Genomic DNA, 22,590 nt, shown 5'->3' on the forward strand with positions numbered 1-22,590 from the left:
AATACGAGCCCTTCCTATCCTTAAAACCTTCAACTCAGGTTAATCGGTGTTCAAAGAAACTCACTATTCACGCGAAAAGTAGATTGGGTGGTAAAAAGGTTGTCGTTACTTCACTTATGTAGCGTAGGTATGAGTCACACAGTACTAGAGATTTAAAGAGAATTATATCGAGAAAAGGATGACTGGAACAGGCGAGATAGTTCGTTTTGTTAAGGTCAGACGGAGAATCCGTACGGAAGCGGGAAGAGCCACCGAATATTGGAGATCCCTCAACGTACACCACCAAACGAACAAAAATACTATTTACGAAACCCTACACCCGCCGAGTAAATACCAAAGGCATTCGGATTGGCCTATAACATGCACCCAAGAATCAGAACCAGCTCGACTTGAAACGAAAGAAGAAAAACATACGAAAGAGTAATTCCAGACTTCGACTTAAACACCCTCGCTCGCTTCTCTTCCATCGTTTCCCCTGCGAATTGCGGTTCCTCTTTGAAGCTGACCTTGTATCTTGAAATCAACATGGTGAGGCTGGCAATCCCTTCTGTTTCGAAAAACCTGGCCGAAGAGGGACAAGGGTTGAGTTGGACCGTTGACGTGATTAGTGAGTTGGTTCAATTGCTTCAACGTACTTTCTGCCCATACACGCACGGGCCCCTAAGAAGTACGAAGTGAATACACGGGAGAAGAAACCAGATGTTGAATTGTGGACTCACCGCTGCTAAAGGGAAGGAACGCATCTCGCGGCCAGTTCTCTCTGAATCGCGAAGGCCGGAACTCATGCGGATCCTTCCAATACCGAGCTAGAGATCAAATTCAAGAATGAGGGACGAAGGTTGACGTAATATAATAACTCACGATTATAGTGCAATCCAACGACATTGAGGTAAAGACGTGTTCCACGAGGGATAAGGACGATCTTGGTGTCTCCCTCGTCATTTTCCGCGACTAGCGTGGTGTCGTCCGCACTTGTCTTGGGAATAATGCTCGCCTATCTGGCGGTTAGTTTACGCCCGAGGGAAAACGGTGCTGCTCGCCGTACCGGAGGAAATAATCGAAGGGTTTCAAGAAATACACTAGCCAATCAAGTCAATGATTTGAGTGCAAGCAGAGAGATGATACAATGTACGCCATGGACTGGGTAAATAAGGGCATTTCTTCGTACGTCTGACAAAGAGAGTTCGTAAGAGGTGGTTTGTAGTACGAAATATAAGGACTGACCGGTATCCTGTTATCAGGAATAATAGACTTGATATTCTGGTACAATATCTCCTGCTCTTCTTGGTAGAATGCGAGAAGCCCAAATGTAAAGGTAAGGGTATGAGCAGTCGTCTGAACATCCCAGATGATAAGATAATCAGCAAACTTCCCATGAACAGCACATCGAGATGCAGTACCTCATGGCCGGCGAGAAGAAAAATGAAGACGTTCCCTATCAACTCCCGTTCAGTCAAAGGGTCCTGTCCATAATCTGGAGAATCGTTTGCATCCAGAAGACTACTGAACAAATCGTAACGTTCCTCTTTCTTCTCTGCGGTCCTACGGGCATTGATCATTTCGAACATGTATTGCTGAGTAGGAGGTCAGTGATGAGGTATACCACGAGAAAGATGGACATTATGCACCTCTAATTCTTGATATGCCAACTTCACTTTACGCGTCTTCTCCGTGACTCCCATCAACCATTCAGGGCATAACATTTTGGTGAGAATTCCCTGAGAGACTCCAATCAGAGCTTCCTTGAAAGTTATGGCCAGGTGGCACGGTGACATCATCTTGCCACGATATTCTCCGACCAAAACCTGTAGCGAGAGTTAAGAAACACACTGTCAGACATTAAGGAGATGAACATACCAGCGACCCCGATAACGAATAGTGCAATCTAGCGGAAGGTTATTCGCTGTGCACTATTTGTCAAGGACCAGGATACGTACAGGAAGAGTCATTTCCGGAATGCAGTGATCAACAGTCACAACGTCTTGATCGAGCCATACGCTGTCGAAGAGACCCATCATAATCCTAACCGTTTCGTCCCAAACCAGCTTGTTGTTCCTCTACAAGGACGAGAAAAATAAGTATTGAACCGGTAGCGGGAAAGAGTACTTGCATCATTAAAAGCCGGGGAAGTTATCTTTCGATACTTCTTCCACAATTCCCCTTCGGATGCAACTATATTGCTTCCAACAGGTTAACAGCCTGGTAGTCATCTACTGGTTTCGGGAAACGTGCTCGAGAGGTGGTTATTTCCTAGTTATGGTAATTTAGCTGTATCAATGGGAGCGAGTGTTAAGGTTGGACTTTACCTTAATTGCTGCCGCATTGGCGACGTTCATGATGACCTCCTCTGGGAAAAACGAGAGCTGTTTTCGGATGTGAACGCGGTCAGGAGACAGGGACTCGCAAATGAATGAATGGATACAATACAGCTGCGGTAATATCCCATCCGTAATGCTTAAACCCTACAAACATGGGCTAGGGTGAAAATTCGCGCATATAAGAAGTGTGAATATTTTACACGAAAACTTGTTCTCAAACACATGGTTTAGGCCAGGTGTTACTACAGGGATGGCAGGGAGAAGGTTGGCCAATATCGTTCTTTGGGAGAGAATTGTTTTGAATCCGGGGTGATATCTGCACATATACATTGTGATTTATCATTGTCAACGTAGCGAGAAGAGTTGGTGAGCGAACGTACCCGACTCCATCCAACAATTTTTTTCAAACCGGCAACTTTTTGTAGGAAAAAGAGAATGAGAAATGGTAATGGGCAACGCCGGTTCTGAGAGCGTGCGCTTAGTAAGCATTAATTTGGCTGGAGCCGCGTCTGAAACGCGGCGAATTATGAGCACTGACTTTCAACTTGATATGCAATTCTGTGTAGAGCTCAAATCGCAGTACAGACTATGGCAATAGGTAGTATAGATGAATGGCTGTATTTGGGTATAGCTATCACGAGAATCTATCAAATTCCCATGTTGAATGACTTATAATACTCGGCAGCGCTGTCCACACTATATCCATCAGATAAACTCTCGCACTCTGCTTCTTCGTCTCCCGCTCCCATCTCTATGCCCCACGACACTTGTCTCTAACCCCACAGTGTCCACCTCTGACTCTGCATCATTTTTAACGTTTTTGATGAGCTGGAGAGGCATAAACACGCGTGTTTTATACGTCTGGATGAGCTTGGGATGAGCGCGTCGCGTTTGTTTGTGTATGTTTACACTCTATTCTCACCCATTCCGCGGGGAAGAGTTAGTTGAGCCTCCTGGAGCTGCTGGCTCCCCGAGAACACTCGGAAATAACTTTCCGTGATAATTCAGGCGGGTTTATCATAGAAAAAGTTTTCTTTTTTCAAGTGTTTACATGTTGCAGATCCTGGTATTTGAATAAATTCCAGATTTTTCTATGATAAACCTGGTTTTTTTTACACTAAACATTGATTTCACTAAAAATTTTGAGTGACGACGTGGCCGATGTCGCTATTAAGACATTCGCCGTTTTGAATCCAGTATTTGGCGGGAGGCCAGCCGTGGGAACTGCACGCTCGGCTAACTTTTTGGCGGGAGGATTGCGCATTACCATGAGAAACAATACAATCAAAAGGCCGACTGTCTCTGGAGAGAACGAATCCATCTTGCAGAATACCAGATGACTGTGTAATCTTAAACCGTTGTCGCCTCAAAAGAAGCATTCACATTGTCCCTACAGAGAAAACGTAACGTAGGCGCACCGAAATTTGGTCGGGCGGGGAAAAACCTCAGCAACCAGGGCTAACCATTACTGGCATAACTGGGAATGTCAAACAGAAACGATAAGCACAGTAATGTGTAAGGTGCAAGCACACCCTTCGAACCCGAACACTGTTAGAATACGAGAAGTTAAACTTCATTCCCCACATCTATACTGGTTTTATTTGACTTCATCACATACAGGACCCTTTGTCGTACCTTGAGAGATACCGGGCGCAGGTGTGCTGCACGAAAGAAAATTCACAGTGGAAGATGTGGTGAAAGCACCGACGCGACTTGGTTACTGGACCAACAAGGACCAACATCGAAATGGACATGTACGTAAAACTTCATTATAGTATCCAAAAATCCATGACGTGAAATCTAGCGTTACTAAGGAAGAATCAGTGGACTGCTATAGTGATTGTAAGTACATATGTATGCGAATTGTCATCAAATGCCAATTGGGTATAACACCTTTAACACAATGGCATCCCAAAAGCGCAAATTAAAAGAAATAAAAATAAAAATACAGAACAGAACCAGAGGGAACAGGGAGAGGGGGGGAAATTATCCAAGAATCTTCGTCTTCTTCCTCAACAGCAATTCACTCAACTTCCCCGCAGCAACGCTCTTCCCTAAATCATGCTTCGCAGAGGTCGGAGACGAAGGCGGGGAGATCTGACCCTCAAGCATATCCTCCATATCCCTTTCTTCTTCAATAGTGGCACCCTTATCGCGTTTCAGACTCTTCTTCAGCTTACTTCCAAACGCGAAGTCGGAGCTACCGAGAACATGGTGATGATGTTGATGTTGAGTGGTTCCATGGTTGTGATGATAATGTTGGTGACGTATCTTCCCAAACAACGATCCGGAACTTTTCGTTCTCGTTCGAGGAGCTGGAAGACCTCCGACACTTCTTTCGCCGTCGTCGGAGACATTGAAGCTAAGAGGATTGCCCAACATCGATGCTCCAGCTCCACTGGGTACACCTACTGGACCTGTAGTGGAGGGAACCATACCCTCCACAGGAGCGTTATCATGATTCTTCACCGCAGTTCGCGTCGTAACACTGGTAGCCTGTAACGCGACTGCAGGCATAGAAAACCGTTTGTTCCGCCTGGCTGTATCCTCTTTCCTTCCACCCGTTTCTCCAAGTAACATCTGGCTACCTTCCGATGCTGGAAGGTGAATGACCGTGTGCCGTTTGTGAGATGCCACGGACGGCGCGAGTGAAGGTGCAAAGGAAACTTCCCTCTTCAACTTAGGGCCAGGACTGGGTGAACCATTCGCTGTATGGGGTGGCAAATCATCCCCGCCCCCCAAAGCCACCTCACCTCTCTCACCACTGGCATCGAGCTTCTTGCCTTGCTCGGCGACTAAGAAATCTTCTAGGATCTGGTGATAACTCCTCGGTCTCGTGTGCGATGAGCTAGGGGATTTCACAACCTGGACTTTCCTCCTGCCTCTATCTTCTTCATCTGAATCCAGTTCGTATACTAGTTGTCCCTCGTCAACAGTATCCAAATCCCTACTTCTCGGCCTCTCCTTGATATCACTCGATTCAGTGTTTGACGAAGAGCCCGGTAGAAATGAACTGAGTGGTAGGGAAGGCATCGACAACCATGACGGGAAATTCGGGTCAGTTTGATCCTCTTGCGTGGTAGGCTCTTCATCGTCATCTCGTATCGGATCCAAAACGGGAAAAACGGTTTCGTAGCATGCATTACAAGCCCTTGCAGGTTTGCTGTTGTTTGCAGGATCTCGTGGGTCTGAGATGAAGAACGTCTGGGCTGTTGGTTAAGCGACCAGTTTGAAAATGGATGGGTGGAATGTACAACGCACCCTCTCAGAACACCCTGCACAGACACATCTCCCACAAAGTCTACAATGGTGTCGTCTTCTCCTCCACCCAAACGCTCTACCACACCGCATACAGCCCTCCGCTTTTTCGTCCGGTATCCATATTGCAGGAACCCAATGCTCCACCCTGCTCCTTCGTTCACCATTCTTCTTCTTGGATTCCTTTTCGTCGTCAGGTAAGAACGGTAGCGCTTGGAGAGTTTTTCGGAGATGATTGGTCGATGAAGAAGAGGTCAGCGTAGAATTGGGGTGCGTGATATTTAACGAGACTAAAAGTTGTGCTTTGGCGTGCCGAATCTGGGATATCCATTCGTCTCGATCTTGCTCTGTATCTGTTTCGAAGTTGAGTTACTTCAACAATGGAACGGAAGAAGCTCACCAGTATACAACACGAAACTTCCTTCCGGACTCAAGACCTCCCATTTCCTCTCGCTCACATCCTCCTCCTCATCTGGGTCTCGTATGACCTCATCCCCTACGCTACTCGGTCTTCGCCGGACTTTGACAGGTACAACGACCTCAAGATCGACAAGTTCTGCTTTGCCTTTAAACACCCATCGCTCTTTCGCAGACCCAGACCCATCATCAGCGGATGAAGCATGTCTCTTCAGTTTGTTCAGGCGAGGTAGCGGGGCCGATGATTTCGTCTGCATACAATGAACAGGTTGGTTGCTACGCGGTAAGGAAACAGAGCCCCACTCACTCTAAGTCGTTGCTCAGGAGCGGCAAAAGATCTTCTCTTCGGCTGTGCAAGCGACGGTTCCAAAAGAGGTACTTGAGGTTCACTGTATGACTTATCCTTCAATTCAGGTCTTGTACTAAGAATCGTCGATGACTGCGACCCATCGCTTTCTTCGGCCAAAGGCGAAGTATCCGATATTGCAGCCCGTGCCTGCAATACAGTAACCTCTGCATCACTTTTACTCCTCGTTCGAACCATAGCGGGTCTCTTCAAATGGGCAGGAAGCGCAGATGCAGTACAGGGAGGAGTCTGGCTCGTCGGCGATTCCGCGAGATTCGTTTTACTCCCGTTACCAAAACTTGTTCGGCTGCCATTTTTCGATGCCCATCCATTTTTGTCCGCTTTCTCCCCGCTGCTGAGCAATCCACCGAGACCAGCTATGGCGCCCCAAACTTTTTCACCTTTCTCAGTGCGTTCGTCTTCCTCCCGTACGAGCCATATAAGACAGTCAGAGAAGAGTAGGAATTCGCGCTCGTGTGGGGGTGAAGAACGTTCAACCTGAAAAACAATCAAGTTTGAGCGAGAACGCGAGCCTATTAAGGAAAGAAAATACCTGTATTAGGGGCCCGCGTTTGAGTAGAGTTCTTCCTGGAGATATGAGTTGGAATGGTAAATTCGGAGTTGCCCGTTGCAGAACGAGTAACGAGAGTGTCTGTGCGTGTGTTTGCAATGAAGTATTGAGAGAGATTGTTACTACGAAATGCATTGAGTCATTTGTCTGGAGAAAAGAATGAAAGACAAACTTACTCTTCGCAACCAACGTCCGAACATTCTCTAGCTGCTTCCTCTCTGGGTTGTCTGGACTCGTACAATTGATCAGATCCTTGAGCAGTAGCAGGTACCTCGGACATCTTTGCACTATAGTTAAAAGCCAGTCGCCTAACTTAAGTTTCCCACAACGGGGATCGGCTTCCTGTTTTTTCACGAACGCTGCGAAACGCGGATTATACTCCATATTGGAAGCATTGGATGTCTGGGAGGGTGGTGTAATAAGGGCGGACAGAGTTGAAAGCGTTGTTGAGAATGACGTGATGAAAGGTGTGTATAGCGACAGATAGGGAAAATGGGAAAGCAGCAGGGGACTGAGGGGTATCGATGTTGTCATGGAGTCGGAAGGTATTTCTAGCATAGCTGAGGTCGGTAGCGAGCTTTCCAGAGTGTTATGGCGAAATAAGAGAGACGTTAAAGCAGAGAAGAATGACCGGTGGAGGTTCCATATGTCTATGAAGTTGCTGAACACGGCTGTCATCACTGAGCGATCCAGTAGTGGTGCTGGTGTGTCCAGAGAGGCGATTATGGGAGTCAGAAAATGCTACGAGTATCAGTGAGTAACCGATACACCAGTCAGGTTGTTGAACGCTACTCACCGAGTAAATAAGTTCCAGTCCATCAACATACGCTCGTTCCGTTTCAAAGAGCTCGGTAATCACTTTCCTACGCTTCACTTCTGTAGCTTCATCTCCAGTGACCCGACTGATATAACCATTGTAATGGCTCTTTCTGTTCGCCGACATAGAACGTTTCGTTGGTCGTTTGTACTGTCCTCCGCCTGCACTAGCCAAGCTATTATTTGAAGTCATGTTCCTCATTACAGCCTTTTCAGGTTGAAACGAGGTTACTGATGATGAGGCCGAGGATGGACCTTCCTCTGGTAATGAATCGAATGATGCGACAGAAACAACTGATTCTCGGTGCACCAATGATGGTGGTGTTGGTAAGGATATTCTTCGAAAAGGTAGGTGGGGTGGTCGGGGTGGAGGCGGTCGAGTTGAGACCAGTTTTGAGGATTCCTGAGTGGATTCTGAGGTTGGGAAAGCGATCGAGCTCGTGGCTTGAGAACAAGTCAGAACATAAGACAAGACCAGCCTCATACATTTGACTAACCGGCCATATTGAATAACAAATTCGCTGTAATGTGGCTTTTCTCCGCCCACAGACCTCAAATCTTCCTCTGACCGGTGACTTGAAGATTATCTCAACCCTATCCAGACGGTGAGAGGATGACGATGGGAGGAGTAAGGAAGCGCCGGCACACTCGGTTCGGTTATCAAAAATCACACCTTGGGATTTCATCATCATTCCAAACGATGAGCGGAACAAGTTACAAACCGAGCTCAGGGTAAAGTTCTCTTTCTCGACTTCGCGGCATACTGATGAATGCCATGTACAGTAACAGACCTTGCCACTGTGGCATCGATTGCCTCAGCTGCAAACGAACAGAAACTTTTCATTTATGATCATTTATGTTAAAGCCACATCTGTTTATCTCGAGATGTAGGTTGTCTCCACACACCATGTATACTATTTGATCCCACGAAACCACAAAAAGTAGCCCTTACTGATGTCTCGAGACCAATCCAGCTCGAATGAGAATCGGAAGTTCCAGTTCCGCCTCAAGTTTATCTCCACGGCGTCTCCAGCCTCTCCACTATTCGTGTGTTCTCAGCGTCTCCGCTCAAGGAATGGATTTCAATCTTGATTCTCTTTACCAATTTCATCTACACCTCTGGCTGCCTTTGTCTTGACTTTCGAGCTCGACGACCGTTTCGTTTAAAAGGGCTTGCAAGAAGACAGGAGGTCGTGTCACGGCATCCACTTCGTGTTTGAATGAACCTGCGGACTTGTTGGTTAAAGGGAGGGTAAATTATGAGGGGAAATAGATGTAAACGCACAGATAGGATTCTGGGAAGAGACATACTTTCTGTACCGGAGTGCGCCTCTTCATGGATGTTGAAAGGAATCGTGAGTCAAAGCGGGGTAGATCGGGCACAAATTAGACATTCCCGACGATTGGTCGATGGAAAACGAGCCGTTGTATGATACAGACGACGGAGGATATTGGTGTTCGAGCAACACACAAGTTGATTCAACCCTTCTCCCTCTCGACATTTTTTTCTCCAGCCATGCCTATAGGTCTGACTGACTTCGCGTTTCGAGGTAATTGGCTAGCGGGCGTCTTCGTCTTTTGACGGAGGAACGGTACTAGGCAGGATCCTGAGATCAAGACCAAGTTCTTATCGGTATTCATCTCCTTCCTCGGACCTCTGCTCTTCACCACGACCACCACCTTCGGTGATCCCAGCCACTCAAATCTTTCACTTTCTTGCCAACTTCACCATTTTCTTCAATTCTTCCTTTTTCTCATTCACACCCATACCAATGCTGTGGCGTCTTTCGTAAATCCATTACTTGGAGTATTGTATCTGAGGAGCCTGCAGAAGATCACCATATTTGTTCAAAATCAATACACCCCCAGTACCACCTTGTACTTCACAATCCTCCTCCACTGTTCCCACTTTTCACCGAAATGGTTCCTCAACAACTCGTCTTCGTCCCGAGTATGCATGGTAAGCATCGTCATATGTGCGACTACAATCATAATCCATAATCCGACCACAAACATATAAAATGGGGGGTACGAAGACTCGGAGGAGCGTTCATAAATCCAAGATCCCGAGGAAAGGTGAAAGCCAACGATGCCCAAGACGATGAGCCAGGAGCCTGCGTAAGCCGGATGACGAATGATCGAGTATGGACCGTGTGTTACGAGGGGTGTACTTTTAGCACTGTCTGCTCTCAAATCGAACGTAAAAGTGCCGTTGAACGCACGATAGCAGGCGTTTCGGATGTGTTGGCCTGTGATTACGAGACTCAGGGAAAGTATAGACCAGATCGTGCTGGAATTGGAAGGTGGGTTCGGTGGTGGGTGCGTGCAATAGGAAGTGCTGGCACGATGTGGTCCAAATGGGATGGAGATTTCGGGAAAACTTGTGCAAAGAGTGAAAAGACATTCGTTCAGTGAGGCTATTTCGAGGGCTATCTGGTTCTCACCCCGTTCAGTAAGCAGGTATAATTTATTCTACCAGAACAGGACTCTACTCACCTTGAGCACTGGAAACACGTATCGAATGAGAAATATGGTCATCCATTGAGGTTCTGTCCATCCTCTACCCGCGGGGAACGGTGGTGTTCTCGGTGGCGTGAAAGATTTTCTGAAGGACAAAGACGAAAGAACGACGAGGGCTAGTTTGAGAAAGGCAAGACCATGCTGCACAATGTCCGTTGTCATCGTGGGGTACAGCGAAGAAGAAGACTTGACGCGTGTCCGAGTACTGTAACTCGTATAAATAAACCCAAGTTCACATATCCCGTCTCTAAGTACTATAAGGAAAGGCTGTCACATGATGAATAGCGCCGTAACGCCTTCGGCACCATCTCTGACTCGAAACATCGTTGAGATAGGTGGAAATTCTCGTCGTACAACAAGAGCCTAAGATAGAATCTAGAATTACTTACCTCTTCTGAGCCACAATATATATTGAGCTCTAAGAAACCGCAATAGTGGGGACGGGCAATGCCCGCGACAGAAAGTTTCTGTTTGGCTCTATTTGGTGATGGCAGAAACACTTCAGAAAAGTGTCCGAGCTTAATAACTTCCTGTAGACTCACAAATAAAATAATTTCTCCTCATGATAAATCCTGATAAATCATAAACTTAAAATTGTTCAGAGGAATTTCCATGTAGTGTAAAATTGATCGAGATAGGCATGATATCTTGGTCACTTTTGCATTATCTCGGGATTCCTCTGAACATTTTAAACACAATCACTTCAAATCCAGTATGGAAGGCTCAATTTGAGTGGCCGGGGCATGAGCAAGTCGGTATTAACGAAATGGATATACAGTGAACAAACACGGTATCACAGTGTGACTTGACGCGTCTCGACGCGTCTCTGTACATCCTCAACACACAAATCCAAGATTACACTCCTATATAGCTTGCAGTTATGTCATAAAGCGATTACGCAGAATTATATCGAAGGGGAGGCAGTAGGAGTGGTGGTATATGGTGGAGGTTTAGGACAACGAACGCGGACATGTTTTATGTGGCGGTGTGTATTAGTAAGCTGGACGCGGTTTCAGTGGGCATTGCCCGTCCCCAGCAATAGCTGGTGTAGAGGGTTCGTGTCAGGTGACCGCGTGGCGTAACTGGGTTGGTTCCAGCTGGTCGCTTCTGGCATCCATCTCAAACCATGTCCAGCCCACAAATCGGCGATAACACATCCCCCACCTCGTTCGTAAACCCAGAACCTTTACCTGACCGGTTCTCTGCTGTCCAAGGTCTATTTCGTCAAACAGTTTCTTCTTTTCAACGACAAACTCTCAGCCAGTGTCTCGTCGATGCTGAGGGCGATCTGAAAACTTATCAGGCCGAAATAAACAGGCTGAAAGCAAGGATGATTGCTTTGGAGATGAGGCGAGATAGGTTGGATGAGACTATCACGAACTATCGGTCGCTGTTATCGCCCATTTGTCGGATGCCCATAGAGATATTGGGCCACATCTTCTCGTTTTGCTGCGAAACGAACCACATCTCAGACTTGGATTCGGCCATTGTCATCGTTTTTTCTGCCGTCTGCGGACACTGGAGAGGGATTGTCTTGGCAACCCCTCGCCTTTGGTCGTCGATGACTCTCAACCTTCAAGAGGCAGAATGCATTGAGGACGAGGATTATACATGCCGTTTGATGAACTTATTCATGGCACGCTCGAGGAAGGAATTATTGGACTTGGAGTTTTATGGGGTCGAAGCTGAAGCTTTCGAGCATTTCGAGGCTGGTTTCCACTGCCTTTTGGAACACTCCAATCGCTGGCGCAGTGTAGCATTTCCTGGCGACGATCCTTGTTGGCTTAACCAACCGACCTCACCTTTCCGACACCTTGAAGGACGCTGCCTCCCAAATCTGGAGCACTTATTCTTGAATTTCTGCACAGACTCAGGCGTCTCGGATGATGACGGCGACAGGATGGCTTCGGATTTGGCCCTTTTCAGTAAAAGCCCCAAACTCAATTCCATCCATATTCGTGGTGGAACTTTACCATCCGGATGCAGATTTCCGTGGGCACAAATCCAGTCATTGAGGCTCTCAGACTACGAAGACTCTAACTTGGGACATATGATGACGTTGTGCAGAAACGTTCGGCGTTTGGAGTTAGAACGTGTGGATACAGATCCAGATGACTTAGAGTCGCCGACCGACCTCAACACCACTCTCGAAAAATTGCAATCTGTATCTGTTCGTGATTCAGAAGGTGATGCATTGATGGCTCATTGCTGTTCTGGTACTTCACTTTCCCGTCTCTATCGTCCCTCGATCTTTGCGGTTGCCGTGTTTGGTTCTGGTCACCCTGGAACTCAGGTCCCCTGGTAGATTTTCTCCGTCGTTCATCGTGTCCCCTCACATCAATTACGATCAAACACTTGCCTCTATCCGATACGGAGACGCTCAACCTCCTTGTCCTCATGCCGACCCTCACCCACCTCTCCATCGACGAAAGTTGGCATGCGTTGCGTCCCGGCGTTAAACCCCCTCCACCGCAAAACCCGATTGTCACGACAACTTTTCTAGAACATTTCATCGTCAACCCAGGCGACAAACGCTCTCGTGACTTCCTTCCCCGACTAACAGACCTAACCCTCACTGTTTTCCCACTCGAACCCTCCGACCAGCAAGCGTTAGAGCGTACGCTGGCCTCCAGAGTCACTACTCTACGAGCACTCGTCCTCACCGTCCTGGTATCAAACGAGGTTGAATGCAAGTCAGATTATGATTCGATAACGTGTTTCAGAGCTGCCGGAACGCGAGTTCATTGTTCGTTTCAAGTGACTAGTGTCTGATGAACGAGGAAATACTGGATTTTTGAGGTGCTGCTTTGGTGAGTCTCGCTAATTTTTTTTTTTATTTAAAATCGAGCACTGACCATTAAACGTACCCACTTTCAGGTCCACAGGTCTCAGAAGTGGTCTAGAGGCATACCTCGTTCACCCTCCCTTTGGGTTCACTTGAATCCATACGATCTTTCTTACCGGTTGATGTAAAGTTCTGTAGGGACGTTTCTGGTGGAATCAGTGGAGATCGTCGGAGAGATCAGGATTGTATATCGTCTGAACCCAATTTGAACCTTGCAAAACACGCTGGATTTCAAGTTGAATCCTCACGAACACATAAATTTAAGCGGGATTGGAGTGCTTTTAGCCTCACGCATACCCTTGACCTTGGCTAGAGGAAGAGTCGGCTCGCGCACTCCTAGTATGTTTGCTGAGATAGATAACAATCCTCCATTACTTGTATTCCCTCTTAGCTCAGTTGGTAGAGCGCGTCACTAGTATCCCCTCTAAACCGTATACTATGACGAGGTCAGTCGTTCGAGTCGGCTAGAGGGAACTAAGGTTTGCTATCTACGTTTTTGGATTCCATTGCGTCACGTCAACGAGACTGATCTCTCTTTCTACCCACCACTGTCCGGGTTTTTGTACAGGTGTAAAGAGCATGAATATGAACATGATACAATGCGCGTGCACGATTCTACTCCAACCAGAATACAGCAATGTATGAAGGATACCAAGACTAAAAACAAGAGCAGATAACTAGACTAGAGCATAGTCGGATCCATATCATCACCACTGCCGTCTTGCTCCTCTGGTGTTACTATTTGGTCCTTGGTAAGGGCCGTAGTCAGGTGGACCTCTTTTACCTGAAAGCGAGTCAGTTCGTCTAATCGCTAGCGACGACCTTCAAAGAAACGCACCTCGAGAAGCGGGTGATCGTGATCTGTGTCTTCCACCACTACCACTACCGCCACCACCACCAGTACTACTAGGAATCACAGCACCTCGCAAGAGATTCATCAGATCGTCCGTTCTGAATACCGGTCCTGAGACGATCAAAAAATTAGCATCCCTCGAGATCCAGAAAGAGACAAAAACCTACCATCAAACGCCTTCTTGTCAGGCAGCTGAGTAATAAACCAAGGTATTTTGGCAGGAAGCTGAACCGCCTTGTCCTCGTCCCCATCCCGGTCTCTATCTCTATCCCTCTCTCGGTCTCTGTCCCTATCCCCACCCCTTCGACCAGGTCTGTCAGGAGACCGTTTTCTTGAGCCGTCCCTGGGAGGAGGCGAAGAAGCTCGTTGACGCTTATGACTGCCACCATGATCCCTATCATCACCTCGCCTCCTCCCACCTCCACTGCCACCACCACCACCACCGCCTCCTCCTCCTCCTCCTCCTCCAGCTCCTCCACTACTTGAAGCTTCTTCGATGTTCCGACGTTTCAACGATGCACTTTGTGACGACCCGCTAACTCCGTTCATGCTCTCAATGGTACTATTAGGTGTGATCTCCTTCTTTGCTCGGGCAAAACCAAGGTCCCGAGAAGCGATGGCATCGGTGTTGAGGTACATGTAGCGTTGAGCAAAGAGTTTGATCGGGGATTCTAGAGAAGAAGGTTGTATAAGAAAACCGGGATGAGGGGTGGGTGTTGTAACGTAGTGCATACCATTAGGATACGTATCTGCGAAACGTTTCTCCAGTTTCTGTACGGCCTCCAGGTCGCCGTACTGATATTCGTATCGAGCCCAACGTTCCCATAGAGGCCTCGCATCTTTAGGCTGGAACGTGCTAATTACGCGCTCGAACAAGGCTCGTGCGTCTGCGAGTATCGATAAGAACGTGATAAGAGGGGAAAAGGTGCAAAACTTACTATTTTGATCATTCACCGTGATCAAAAATCCAAGATACCTAAGCACATAATCGTTATCCTTCCCAAAAAGCGTCATACCCCTCTCGAATATCCTCACGGCGACTTCTTTTTCTCCACTACAATGGTATTCTAATAGCGCTGCAGCTTCGTAAACGTTCCAAGGGGTAAGGGGGTCTTTGCGTGCTTGAGCGAAGATACTTCGAGAGGCGTTGACTCCCTCGGCACGACGTACAAATCGCATGAACATGATATAGACCAAACCATATTCTTTCCGACGTTCGATGTATTCTTCAGATGTTGAATAGGAAGCAGATTCAGAAGACTGGCTTGCGGAAGCTTGAGTCGACTGCGTCTGATCAAAAGAACCATTTTCAGCGTCGCCTTCTTCCTTGTTATTGGCAGTGGCGTCAGCTGCTATTCGAGCCTTCTCAGCTTCGTCAAGGGCGGTTAGTTCAGCGCGAAGTGTTGTTAGGAAGCTTTGATAGATCTTGTGGACTTCTGGGAAGTCTTTCTTGGTTTCCAGTGCTTCAACAAGTGAAAACGTGAGCAAGAAACTGGTACGTCAGTAAGACGAGGGTAAGTCATATAGAGATTCGTTGACTCGCACCTAGACGGGTTCGCTTCTAATCCCGATCTGAGCACCGCGAGACTCTCTTCGTTCTTTCCAATACTTGCCATCCAGTTAAATGCCATAAACCTAAATGAAGCATAGTCAGAAAGACAACCCGGTTCCTCATAACAAGGCGCACCAAATCTCGGGGAAAAATCTCATTCTGATCATCGCTTTCCGGTAGGCTGATTGAATCCTCGATATTAGTATCGATTTATCCTTCTCCTCCAACTCCAACGGATTGCCCTCTTCCCACTTCAAGTACGCCTTCCACTTCCCTACATTCTGCCTTTCAGAAGCCGAAAACGAAGGTAAAGTAGGTAAAAACATATCCGGTACTCCTTGTGTCGGAATAGCCGGAGGATAAAGCGGTGTCGTCTGCTTGATGAGTTCACGCAAGACGGATTTAGCTTGAATATACGCAGGAGAGAGGTCTGTCATGAATTTCTTCGCTGTTATACGATTCAGGCCGTTTTCGAACGATTCAAGTTCGCCCCAGAGTTTCTCGACGTTGTCCAAGGGTATCTGTACCGCACGGTGAAGGACTTTTCTTATCGCATCGTCTTTTTGTTGTTTCTCCCATGGCGAGTTGGTCTATATGTGTTTTTGAATCAGTGGGGATTCCGTGGAAAGAGAGAATGGTAGGTTACACACCTGGCCTGACTTCAACAACGTCAAGTAATCGTACCAGATGTCTCCACTGTCCTTGTCATAACCAATCAAACTCAGAGCGAATTCGTAAGATTTCCGTATTGTATCACGCGTCGATGGGTCAGTGTTGATCCGTCTGTGATAAATCTGGAGGGTCAACGACAAGGAATCTATTAAGGGCGACATTGGTCGACTTGCCGAACATAAGTCACATAGAACCGGCACAAAGCGACAGACGGTGAGCTCTTGAGAAATCTCTTGAATAGTTCTTCTGCTTCGTTGAACGTACTCGGGTTGTTCAGAAAATGGTTGATATAGGCAATTTGTGCGGATGACTGTCATGAAAAGAAACAGGGTTTTCGAGGTTGAGCACACACATTCCCGAACACACTTGTTGTTTTTATTGGGTTTTTTTTTGCTGGACCGTGAAGGGGGTAGGGGGTAGAAAAATCACATAAAACGCACGGTGTTGGGATATTGTTGCAGCAATGCATCATATGCAGCTCTGATCTTCTCGGTCTCGCCACTGTCTTCTGCACACGCTACGAGTCTTCTCCATGATTCGGTATCGTTTGGTTCTTCGCGCAGACGTTTTTGTAATGATTGGAATTCAGTCAGCTGTTGTTGTTGTGGTTGGCCAGCGTGAAGTGGTGAGGAATCATCGGACGGCTCAGTCTTCACTGAGGTGTCGTTCATTGACTTAGAAATCCTGGGTTCGTTGTCCAAAACGAACAAGGGGTGAATGTGAGCAAATTGTGGAACCGGCTTGCGCCGTCCTGCAGGTCAGGTCGAAGTTGTCGCAATTTCCCGCGCTCATACTGTTACAGGTAAGTAACATGATACACTTCAATTATGTTCATTGAAAAATCCAATTCGGTACAAATCCTTCTTCTACGTCACACATAAAATCGTAAAGATATAGCGTTTATATTAATTCCTCTACCAAAAACCTAAATAGTGTGTAGTACGAATAACGAAAACAAGGAGAGGGTGGGGACATAAATTAGTTAAGAGCCGATGGATCTATCTGGACGGCCATAAAATGAAAGACCTGTGAAGGAATGAGTGAGTATTGATACAATTGTATTGTGGGTCCAGATATCTTGGACGGTTATAAAACAAAAAATAAAAAGGGCATCACGTCGTGAACTTGAAAAGGTGAAAAGGCAGAGAAGAGATACGGCAGAGGTTATGAAAACGGAGCACCTGCGGCACGAGCAGCACGAGCCTCCATAGCCTTCCTCCTCGCCCTTTCCATCGACTCTCGGATCTCTGGACTCTCACAAGCAGAGCCAGAACCTACAGCGGTAGAGCCAAGAGACCCATAAGCCATTGCCTGAGATGCAGGGAATGTTGAAGAAGAGAAGGGTGGCGAAGAAGGCAGAGACCCGGAATGCGATGATGTAGGGCTATGTCTAATCCCAAGTCGTCTCTGACTTTCCTTCCTTCTCACCCTCCGGGGGGAAGAAGATCGTGATTTGCCACGACCACCATCTTCGTGTTCCTCAACCCACCCACCAGACCCATCGTCTACTTCATCTGCTGCACATTCGCTGGATACGACGACTTCTCGGCCTAGAGCTCGTTTGCCCTCTTCGATAAGCATGCTGAGCTTATCGCCAATCCAGTCCATCTGGTCTTCAACCTCAACCTCATTGGCAAGTTGCTTGGAAGTGGAAGAAGATTGCGATGTTGATTGGAATGAGAAGTCGAATTCGGCTTTGGGTTTGGGAAAGACAGCGTTGGAAGATGGGGATGTAAATCCGAGGTTCGCTGCCTTCACACGACGTCTACGAGGTGTCGACCGCTGTGGCTTATGCGGATGAATCCTCCTCACAGGTGTGGGTGGGATGACGTTCAGACCTGGCGGAGCGTTCGGTAAGGAGGTCTTCTCGAGTGATCGTGATCGGGATTCGGCTTCGGAATATGGGGGTGGGGGAGGTTGCTCGTAAGTCATTGCAAGAGGTTCGGCTTTTCCTCGATCGCGCCATCTGAAACAGCAATTCAATGAAGAGATTCTTGAAGCGAGGTATCGTAGAGGAGCAACGCACAGGCGATAGACGGTAAGCCCAACGGCTGTACCGATAAGTGCAGCACTCAGAGCGGTTGAGACAATAGAGCCGGCGAGCCCGCGACGGCGTTTTGCAGGTGGTTGCAAAGCGTCTACATTGATAAGGAAGCAAAGGAGACGCATGAAAAAAGAAGAGCAAGTGAGAAAAAGTTGAGAAAAAGCAGAGAAAAGAAACCAGAAGTGATGTAGGAATAGTATGAAATGAGCAAGAAGCACCTGGCATACGACCACAGTATAAATACCGATGGCAGCAATGCGTAGTGCGCATGCGTTTACACATTGCGACATGCAGGAGATAAGAAGGTGTGCAAGGGGCGTGTGTAGAGCGCCTGCTTAAATGAACCAAATCGGATGATCAAAGCCTCATTTTCTCCGCAAGGCTTACCCGAAGATCATCTTGGGGGAAAAAACATGACAAAATTTTTCTGTGTCCACTCACCATCAACCTCGGGCCCAGGGTTTTGAATATACTGAAACGTCTCTTCAAGCTGCCCTTCTGCCAATGCCCGGTACTTCGCTGGAGTGTCCAGGTATCCACTGGAGGACGCCAACGTCGTCTGGGTCATTGAGTGACTGGATTCGTGGTATGACGGCTCCCAGCCTCGTTTCTTCGAGTTTCTTTGAGGACTTGGTTGTCGCTGAGACAGATGAGTAGAGTTAGGAGTGAGATTGAGGATATCATCTTCATCTTCGGGTCTACTGGTGATTGAACTAGATTGACAAAAGGCTTCATTTACGTCCCTCGATAAAGTTTGCGGTATGGGAGGTTTATAGAAGGGATTCGAGAGGCCTGGAACAGAAAAGTTGAAGGTAAAGGGGAACGGCATCGAGGTCAATATTCAAGAGCATTTCCGGAAAGCGCCCAGGCGGTCAACAGGGCCGGTCACACTGTGACCCCACGTGGCACGTGCTCGCGCGTCACAACTGAGGATGTATCTTTCGGTATTCATTTTATTTTCAGATGCTACCTTTACTGTAGCTCCATGCCATCGTGACGGTGCTACCTTCACAGTGAATCCTGTTTCAACTTGTCACGACGGTCTTTGGTAGAGCTACTACTAATGAAGGACCCCCGAAGCCCGAAATACATCTATTCAATGCGCTGCTCGACACACAAATCATCCAAAAAAACTAAATACAGCAGCACCCCGTCTACCATCCCATACCCCAAACCCTTAAATATTCAAACCCTGTTCTATCATCTATACACATACTTATTTATCAAATAAATTATTTCCATCTCCCCCAAAAGACCAGGAAAAGCTTAGAGAATGGTCCACGTCGCACCCTTAAGCCTCCCAACACTCTGCGGAGCAAGCACAACAAACGCAGCAGGCGAAAGGTCAATTCCAGTAGCACCGCAACCAGGACATTTGTCGACGATGTTCACAGTGACGGATTTGCCTTGGTACGTGACTTTGGCTTTTTTACCACAGATCGGATTACTGTTGGAGGAAGGTGGGAGGGGGAAGGGGGGATCAGCCGCAAGCAAGAAGGGAAAAACAAAGAAACATACAGGTTGGGATTGGCTGTCGCACCGGGGAACGTGTTGTATATGGGAGCAGCAACAGCAGCGATGAGGTCTCCGGCACCATTAAGACGACCACAGGCTCCGAGACCGGGAGTGTAGAAAGTGACTAGAGAATGACAATATCAGCGTGCGGTCCAAAACCAAGGCGAGGATAGAGTCACATACCATCACCAGTAAACGCGAACCCTGGGACGGCCAACAAAGTGGCAAGAGTCAAAGACTTGATGGACAGGAACATCATTGAGAAGAAGAGAGCGAGAGGCAAAGAACGTATAATGCTCTTTCAAGAGGTCTAATCCTGCTTTTGTACTCTATCGGAAAAGCTACTAGCCCATTTGAGGCATAGATGATACGTATCAAGCCCTCAAAACCGGGAAGAGCAAAGGACGATAGGGTGCTTCCTACTTCCACAACCGGGTTTCTCGCGTCAAGGATATATCCGTGAATGTATACTTCAACTTGATTCCATGTGGCGCAGGATAACAAAACAACGAACAACGGTCCCGGTTGCTAGTGTATCATCGTCCGTCAGGTATGTTGCGACTATCGATTCGCTTTGAGCTCGTGGATGGTACAGCTTTTGAGCGGTATTACTAGAGGCGACGCCATGGTCAAAAGATGGTCCGCGGGATCGTAGATAGAATCTGGCTTGATTTTCCGCGATGTTGGATGAAAGAATGAGTTAACACCCTGCTTATCTTTGCGCATCATTAATGCAGCCAAGATTCCTAGGACATGGTATGCGCATACGTATGTCGACGCAAGATGAATAAGTATGCCCATCCGTGTTCGCGGCGAAAAACGCATGAGGTACTGTAACCAATGTTGAAGCTCAAGGCACGAGACATCATAGTTGTCGGCAAGACTTGATGTACGCGTTAGACGGAGCGGGATCACGACAACGTTCCTTCGTTGGAGTCCTTTCACGAAATCGAGCGACGCCCTGGCATAGAAGGGTCTCAGAGGTATGAAAATTATAGATTGTATATTTGTCACCGAGCGGAGAGCTACGCGTGGTTAACTGTACTTGATACAGGGACCGTGCCACGGCAAGGAGTGAAGCGCAAGGAGCCTGGTAGGTTCTGCTTAGCGCAATGCGGGTCGTGATGCAGCTACTTGTCCAAGATCGCTACATGCTCAGTGCGTCGTATGGCTGGCATAGCAAGTCGTATATCCCCGTCGGTGGTAAAGCAGTGGTTTCTTCTCGAGCCCAGACACGTTAACCCCCTCCGTGATGCCATCCATTTCCACGTCTACTACCCGTGCAATAAACAACTCGGATGTAACCCCGTCTGACTCCCCAACCACTCTTCCTTCTTCTGCCATGCTCGTTCCTCCACCAAATCCATGCTTCAAAAACTCCAGGTCATGCAAAGGTATCGGAGGTGCAACCAGTTGGCATGAGATTGCACCCAAAGACCTTTTCAGGACCGGTATTCCTTCACGGCTGAAGCTGTAAAACTCGGAAGAAGAGAATGGATGTGGGTGCAAATCAGGCCGTGAAAAGACCACCGCTAGATCCTCTTGTGTAGCTGATAGTAGGTTTATCACCATATGCGCTGATTCAGGGTGTGACAGCGGTTTTGAGTATGCTTCTGCGAGGTAGGCTGCCATCCTGGACGGTAATCGTAAGGAAAACGAGATGAGGGGGTATGGATCCATTGCTATCGAGGTGAATGAGGATAATGTCGCTCCGTGGTGTCGATCATGAGACGTAGATGAAGGTGAAGCTGCGGTTGTTGTAGTCACCACGGCGACTGTTTGCGCAGATTCTCGGAGGAGTGAACGGAAATGCGCCTTGAGATGGAGAGTGGACTCGTGAATGGAAGAGGAAAACTGCCTTCGCACGCAGAACATAGTGGACCTCAGTGTCAAAGGATACATTAGCGAAGTTCTGGGACGGTGTTGGAAGTAAGACGCGACATTGGTTCCGACGCGCCTCAAGTTTGCCCACCGCCTTCCACCATGAACAAAATTGAGGCAAAATTCGAAAAAAAAAATAACCTAAGCGGACAGTAGCAGTGATTTAAGCGGGACAGAGAAGGACGTTGTTGCGTGGACAAAATTGATTGCTGCAAAAAAATTTCCCTCTAGCCGACTCGAACGACTGACCTCGTCATATACACACCAGTGGTTTTTTATACTAGTGACGCGCTCTACCAACTGAGCTAAGAGGGACTATTATTCAAATTCTACATAGAGGTATAGGACTAGCAGCTATCAACTATCTTGAGCCCAACAGGCGCAGCCGGAACTGCGCCTGCCGGGCCCAATTTTTGGTGCCAACACTGCACTTTGCAGTGTTCGGAGTACATCCCACCTATCCACTGCCAGAAAAAAATCCCAGCTGCGTCACCATCGACGATGGTTGCCCATCCGACAGGCGACGCAATGAAAGTGGAAAATGGGCTCCAAAACTCTGTTTAGAGTATACGTCTGTTTAGACGTTCGACTCAAAATTTATGAGACGAAACCTGACTAACGCAGGTTAAGGCACTGACGACCTTTGTCGACTCGAAATTTACGAGACGAAACCCAACTAACGCGGGTTAAGGCACTGACGACCTTTTCGACTTTTGGGTCGATTGAGCTCTGAGATTCGAGCTCCAGTTCATGTTGGAACTGTAGGCGGTTGTGCCTTTTAGTGTCTTTCACACCATACCACGATGTTTGCGTGGTGCAAGCATGGCTTGCGGTCGAATGTTGTCGACCAGGACATGGTTGTGTCCTCCTCCACAATGGAAGGTTCTCCTTGTCAGGAGTTCTCTCGTGAGAGATCAGGGCCCTAGGAACCCGTACACTGCATGATTGCAGGATGAGCGCAGTCAGCGTCTCTAATTGGGGA

General features: G+C 47.6%; 9 protein-coding genes and 2 non-coding genes across 12 annotated transcripts; 3 read left to right on the top strand and 8 right to left on the bottom strand.

Moving 5' to 3' along the window:
- Positions 1–313: 313 nt before the first annotated feature.
- E1B28_007068 (uncharacterized protein) lies at positions 314–2,115 on the bottom strand (the record flags this gene model as incomplete). The annotated part of the gene is made up of 14 exons (XM_043151777.1): positions 314–353; positions 415–561; positions 636–660; positions 720–806; positions 862–994; positions 1,046–1,079; positions 1,133–1,170; positions 1,225–1,335; positions 1,401–1,574; positions 1,629–1,718; positions 1,768–1,805; positions 1,858–1,885; positions 1,938–2,057; positions 2,107–2,115. The coding sequence occupies 14 exons, from the start codon at positions 2,113–2,115 to the stop codon at positions 314–316; spliced, it is 1,074 nt and encodes a 357-aa protein (XP_043009857.1).
- A 2,189-nt stretch (positions 2,116–4,304) lies between these two features.
- Positions 4,305–8,230, bottom strand: E1B28_007069 (uncharacterized protein; the record flags this gene model as incomplete). Its single annotated transcript, XM_043151778.1, has 8 exons — positions 4,305–5,522; positions 5,580–5,929; positions 5,977–6,244; positions 6,301–6,837; positions 6,893–7,032; positions 7,087–7,651; positions 7,707–8,170; positions 8,224–8,230. 8 exons carry the CDS (start codon positions 8,228–8,230, stop codon positions 4,305–4,307), a joined length of 3,549 nt encoding a protein of 1,182 aa, XP_043009858.1.
- Positions 8,231–9,580: 1,350 nt separating this feature from the next.
- E1B28_007070 (uncharacterized protein) lies at positions 9,581–10,408 on the bottom strand (the record flags this gene model as incomplete). The annotated part of the gene is made up of 2 exons (XM_043151779.1): positions 9,581–10,159; positions 10,223–10,408. The coding sequence occupies 2 exons, from the start codon at positions 10,406–10,408 to the stop codon at positions 9,581–9,583; spliced, it is 765 nt and encodes a 254-aa protein (XP_043009859.1).
- A 964-nt stretch (positions 10,409–11,372) lies between these two features.
- E1B28_007071 (uncharacterized protein) lies at positions 11,373–12,551 on the top strand (the record flags this gene model as incomplete). Its single annotated transcript, XM_043151780.1, has 1 exon — positions 11,373–12,551. The coding sequence occupies one exon, from the start codon at positions 11,373–11,375 to the stop codon at positions 12,549–12,551; it is 1,179 nt and encodes a 392-aa protein (XP_043009860.1).
- A 92-nt stretch (positions 12,552–12,643) lies between these two features.
- E1B28_007072 (uncharacterized protein) lies at positions 12,644–13,018 on the top strand (the record flags this gene model as incomplete). Its single annotated transcript, XM_043151781.1, has 1 exon — positions 12,644–13,018. The coding sequence occupies one exon, from the start codon at positions 12,644–12,646 to the stop codon at positions 13,016–13,018; it is 375 nt and encodes a 124-aa protein (XP_043009861.1).
- A 454-nt stretch (positions 13,019–13,472) lies between these two features.
- E1B28_007073 lies at positions 13,473–13,565 on the top strand. The gene has a single exon. It is a non-coding gene; the product is annotated as a tRNA-Thr (tRNA).
- An 88-nt stretch (positions 13,566–13,653) lies between these two features.
- On the bottom strand, positions 13,654–16,947 carry E1B28_007074 (uncharacterized protein). Its single transcript, XM_043151782.1, has 10 exons — positions 16,609–16,947; positions 16,342–16,478; positions 16,147–16,279; positions 15,632–16,086; positions 15,490–15,579; positions 14,883–15,436; positions 14,679–14,831; positions 14,112–14,615; positions 13,930–14,055; positions 13,654–13,875 (listed from the first exon to the last, which is right to left on the bottom strand). Exons 1-10 carry the CDS (start codon positions 16,837–16,839, stop codon positions 13,799–13,801), a joined length of 2,460 nt encoding a protein of 819 aa, XP_043009862.1. The 5' UTR covers positions 16,840–16,947; the 3' UTR covers positions 13,654–13,798.
- Positions 16,948–17,052: 105 nt separating this feature from the next.
- On the bottom strand, positions 17,053–19,056 carry E1B28_007075 (uncharacterized protein). Of its 2 annotated transcripts, XM_043151783.1 has the most exons (3): positions 18,654–19,056; positions 18,195–18,306; positions 17,053–18,134 (listed from the first exon to the last, which is right to left on the bottom strand). In XM_043151783.1, the coding sequence occupies exons 1-3, from the start codon at positions 19,039–19,041 to the stop codon at positions 17,333–17,335; spliced, it is 1,302 nt and encodes a 433-aa protein (XP_043009863.1). In that variant the 5' UTR covers positions 19,042–19,056; the 3' UTR covers positions 17,053–17,332. The 2 variants fall into 2 exon arrangements, with proteins under 2 accessions (XP_043009863.1, XP_043009864.1); XM_043151784.1 differs by having other exon boundaries at positions 18,195–19,056.
- A 422-nt stretch (positions 19,057–19,478) lies between these two features.
- E1B28_007076 (uncharacterized protein) lies at positions 19,479–19,986 on the bottom strand (the record flags this gene model as incomplete). Its single annotated transcript, XM_043151785.1, has 3 exons — positions 19,479–19,659; positions 19,731–19,851; positions 19,911–19,986. 3 exons carry the CDS (start codon positions 19,984–19,986, stop codon positions 19,479–19,481), a joined length of 378 nt encoding a protein of 125 aa, XP_043009865.1.
- Positions 19,987–20,882: 896 nt separating this feature from the next.
- On the bottom strand, positions 20,883–21,602 carry E1B28_007077 (uncharacterized protein; the record flags this gene model as incomplete). The annotated part of the gene is made up of 1 exon (XM_043151786.1): positions 20,883–21,602. One exon carries the CDS (start codon positions 21,600–21,602, stop codon positions 20,883–20,885), a length of 720 nt encoding a protein of 239 aa, XP_043009866.1.
- Positions 21,603–21,829: 227 nt separating this feature from the next.
- E1B28_007078 lies at positions 21,830–21,923 on the bottom strand. The gene has a single exon. It is a non-coding gene; the product is annotated as a tRNA-Thr (tRNA).
- Between the last annotated feature and the right edge of the window lie 667 nt (positions 21,924–22,590).

The sequence above is a fragment of the Marasmius oreades genome, chromosome 4 (assembly GCF_018924745.1).
Source record: "Marasmius oreades isolate 03SP1 chromosome 4, whole genome shotgun sequence".
In the NCBI taxonomy this organism is placed as follows: Eukaryota; Fungi; Basidiomycota; class Agaricomycetes; order Agaricales; family Marasmiaceae; genus Marasmius; species Marasmius oreades.

Excerpts from the sequence above, each read along its gene's own strand:
- E1B28_007075 (XM_043151783.1), bottom strand. The coding sequence starts at position 19,041 with ATGCCGTTCCCCTTTACCTTCAACTTTTCTGTTCCAGGCCTCTCGAAT. Across the intron at positions 18,307-18,653 it reads CCCTGGGCCCGAGGTTGATG|ACGCTTTGCAACCACCTGCA; the intron begins GTGAGTGGACAC and ends TTATCAATGTAG. Across the intron at positions 18,135-18,194 it reads GGGCTTACCGTCTATCGCCT|ATGGCGCGATCGAGGAAAAG; the intron begins GTGCGTTGCTCC and ends TTGCTGTTTCAG.
- E1B28_007074 (XM_043151782.1), bottom strand. The coding sequence starts at position 16,839 with ATGAACGACACCTCAGTGAAGACTGAGCCGTCCGATGATTCCTCACCA. Across the intron at positions 14,832-14,882 it reads CACGGTGAATGATCAAAATA|ACGCACGAGCCTTGTTCGAG; the intron begins GTAAGTTTTGCA and ends CGATACTCGCAG. Across the intron at positions 13,876-13,929 it reads ACGATCACCCGCTTCTCGAG|GTAAAAGAGGTCCACCTGAC; the intron begins GTGCGTTTCTTT and ends ACTCGCTTTCAG.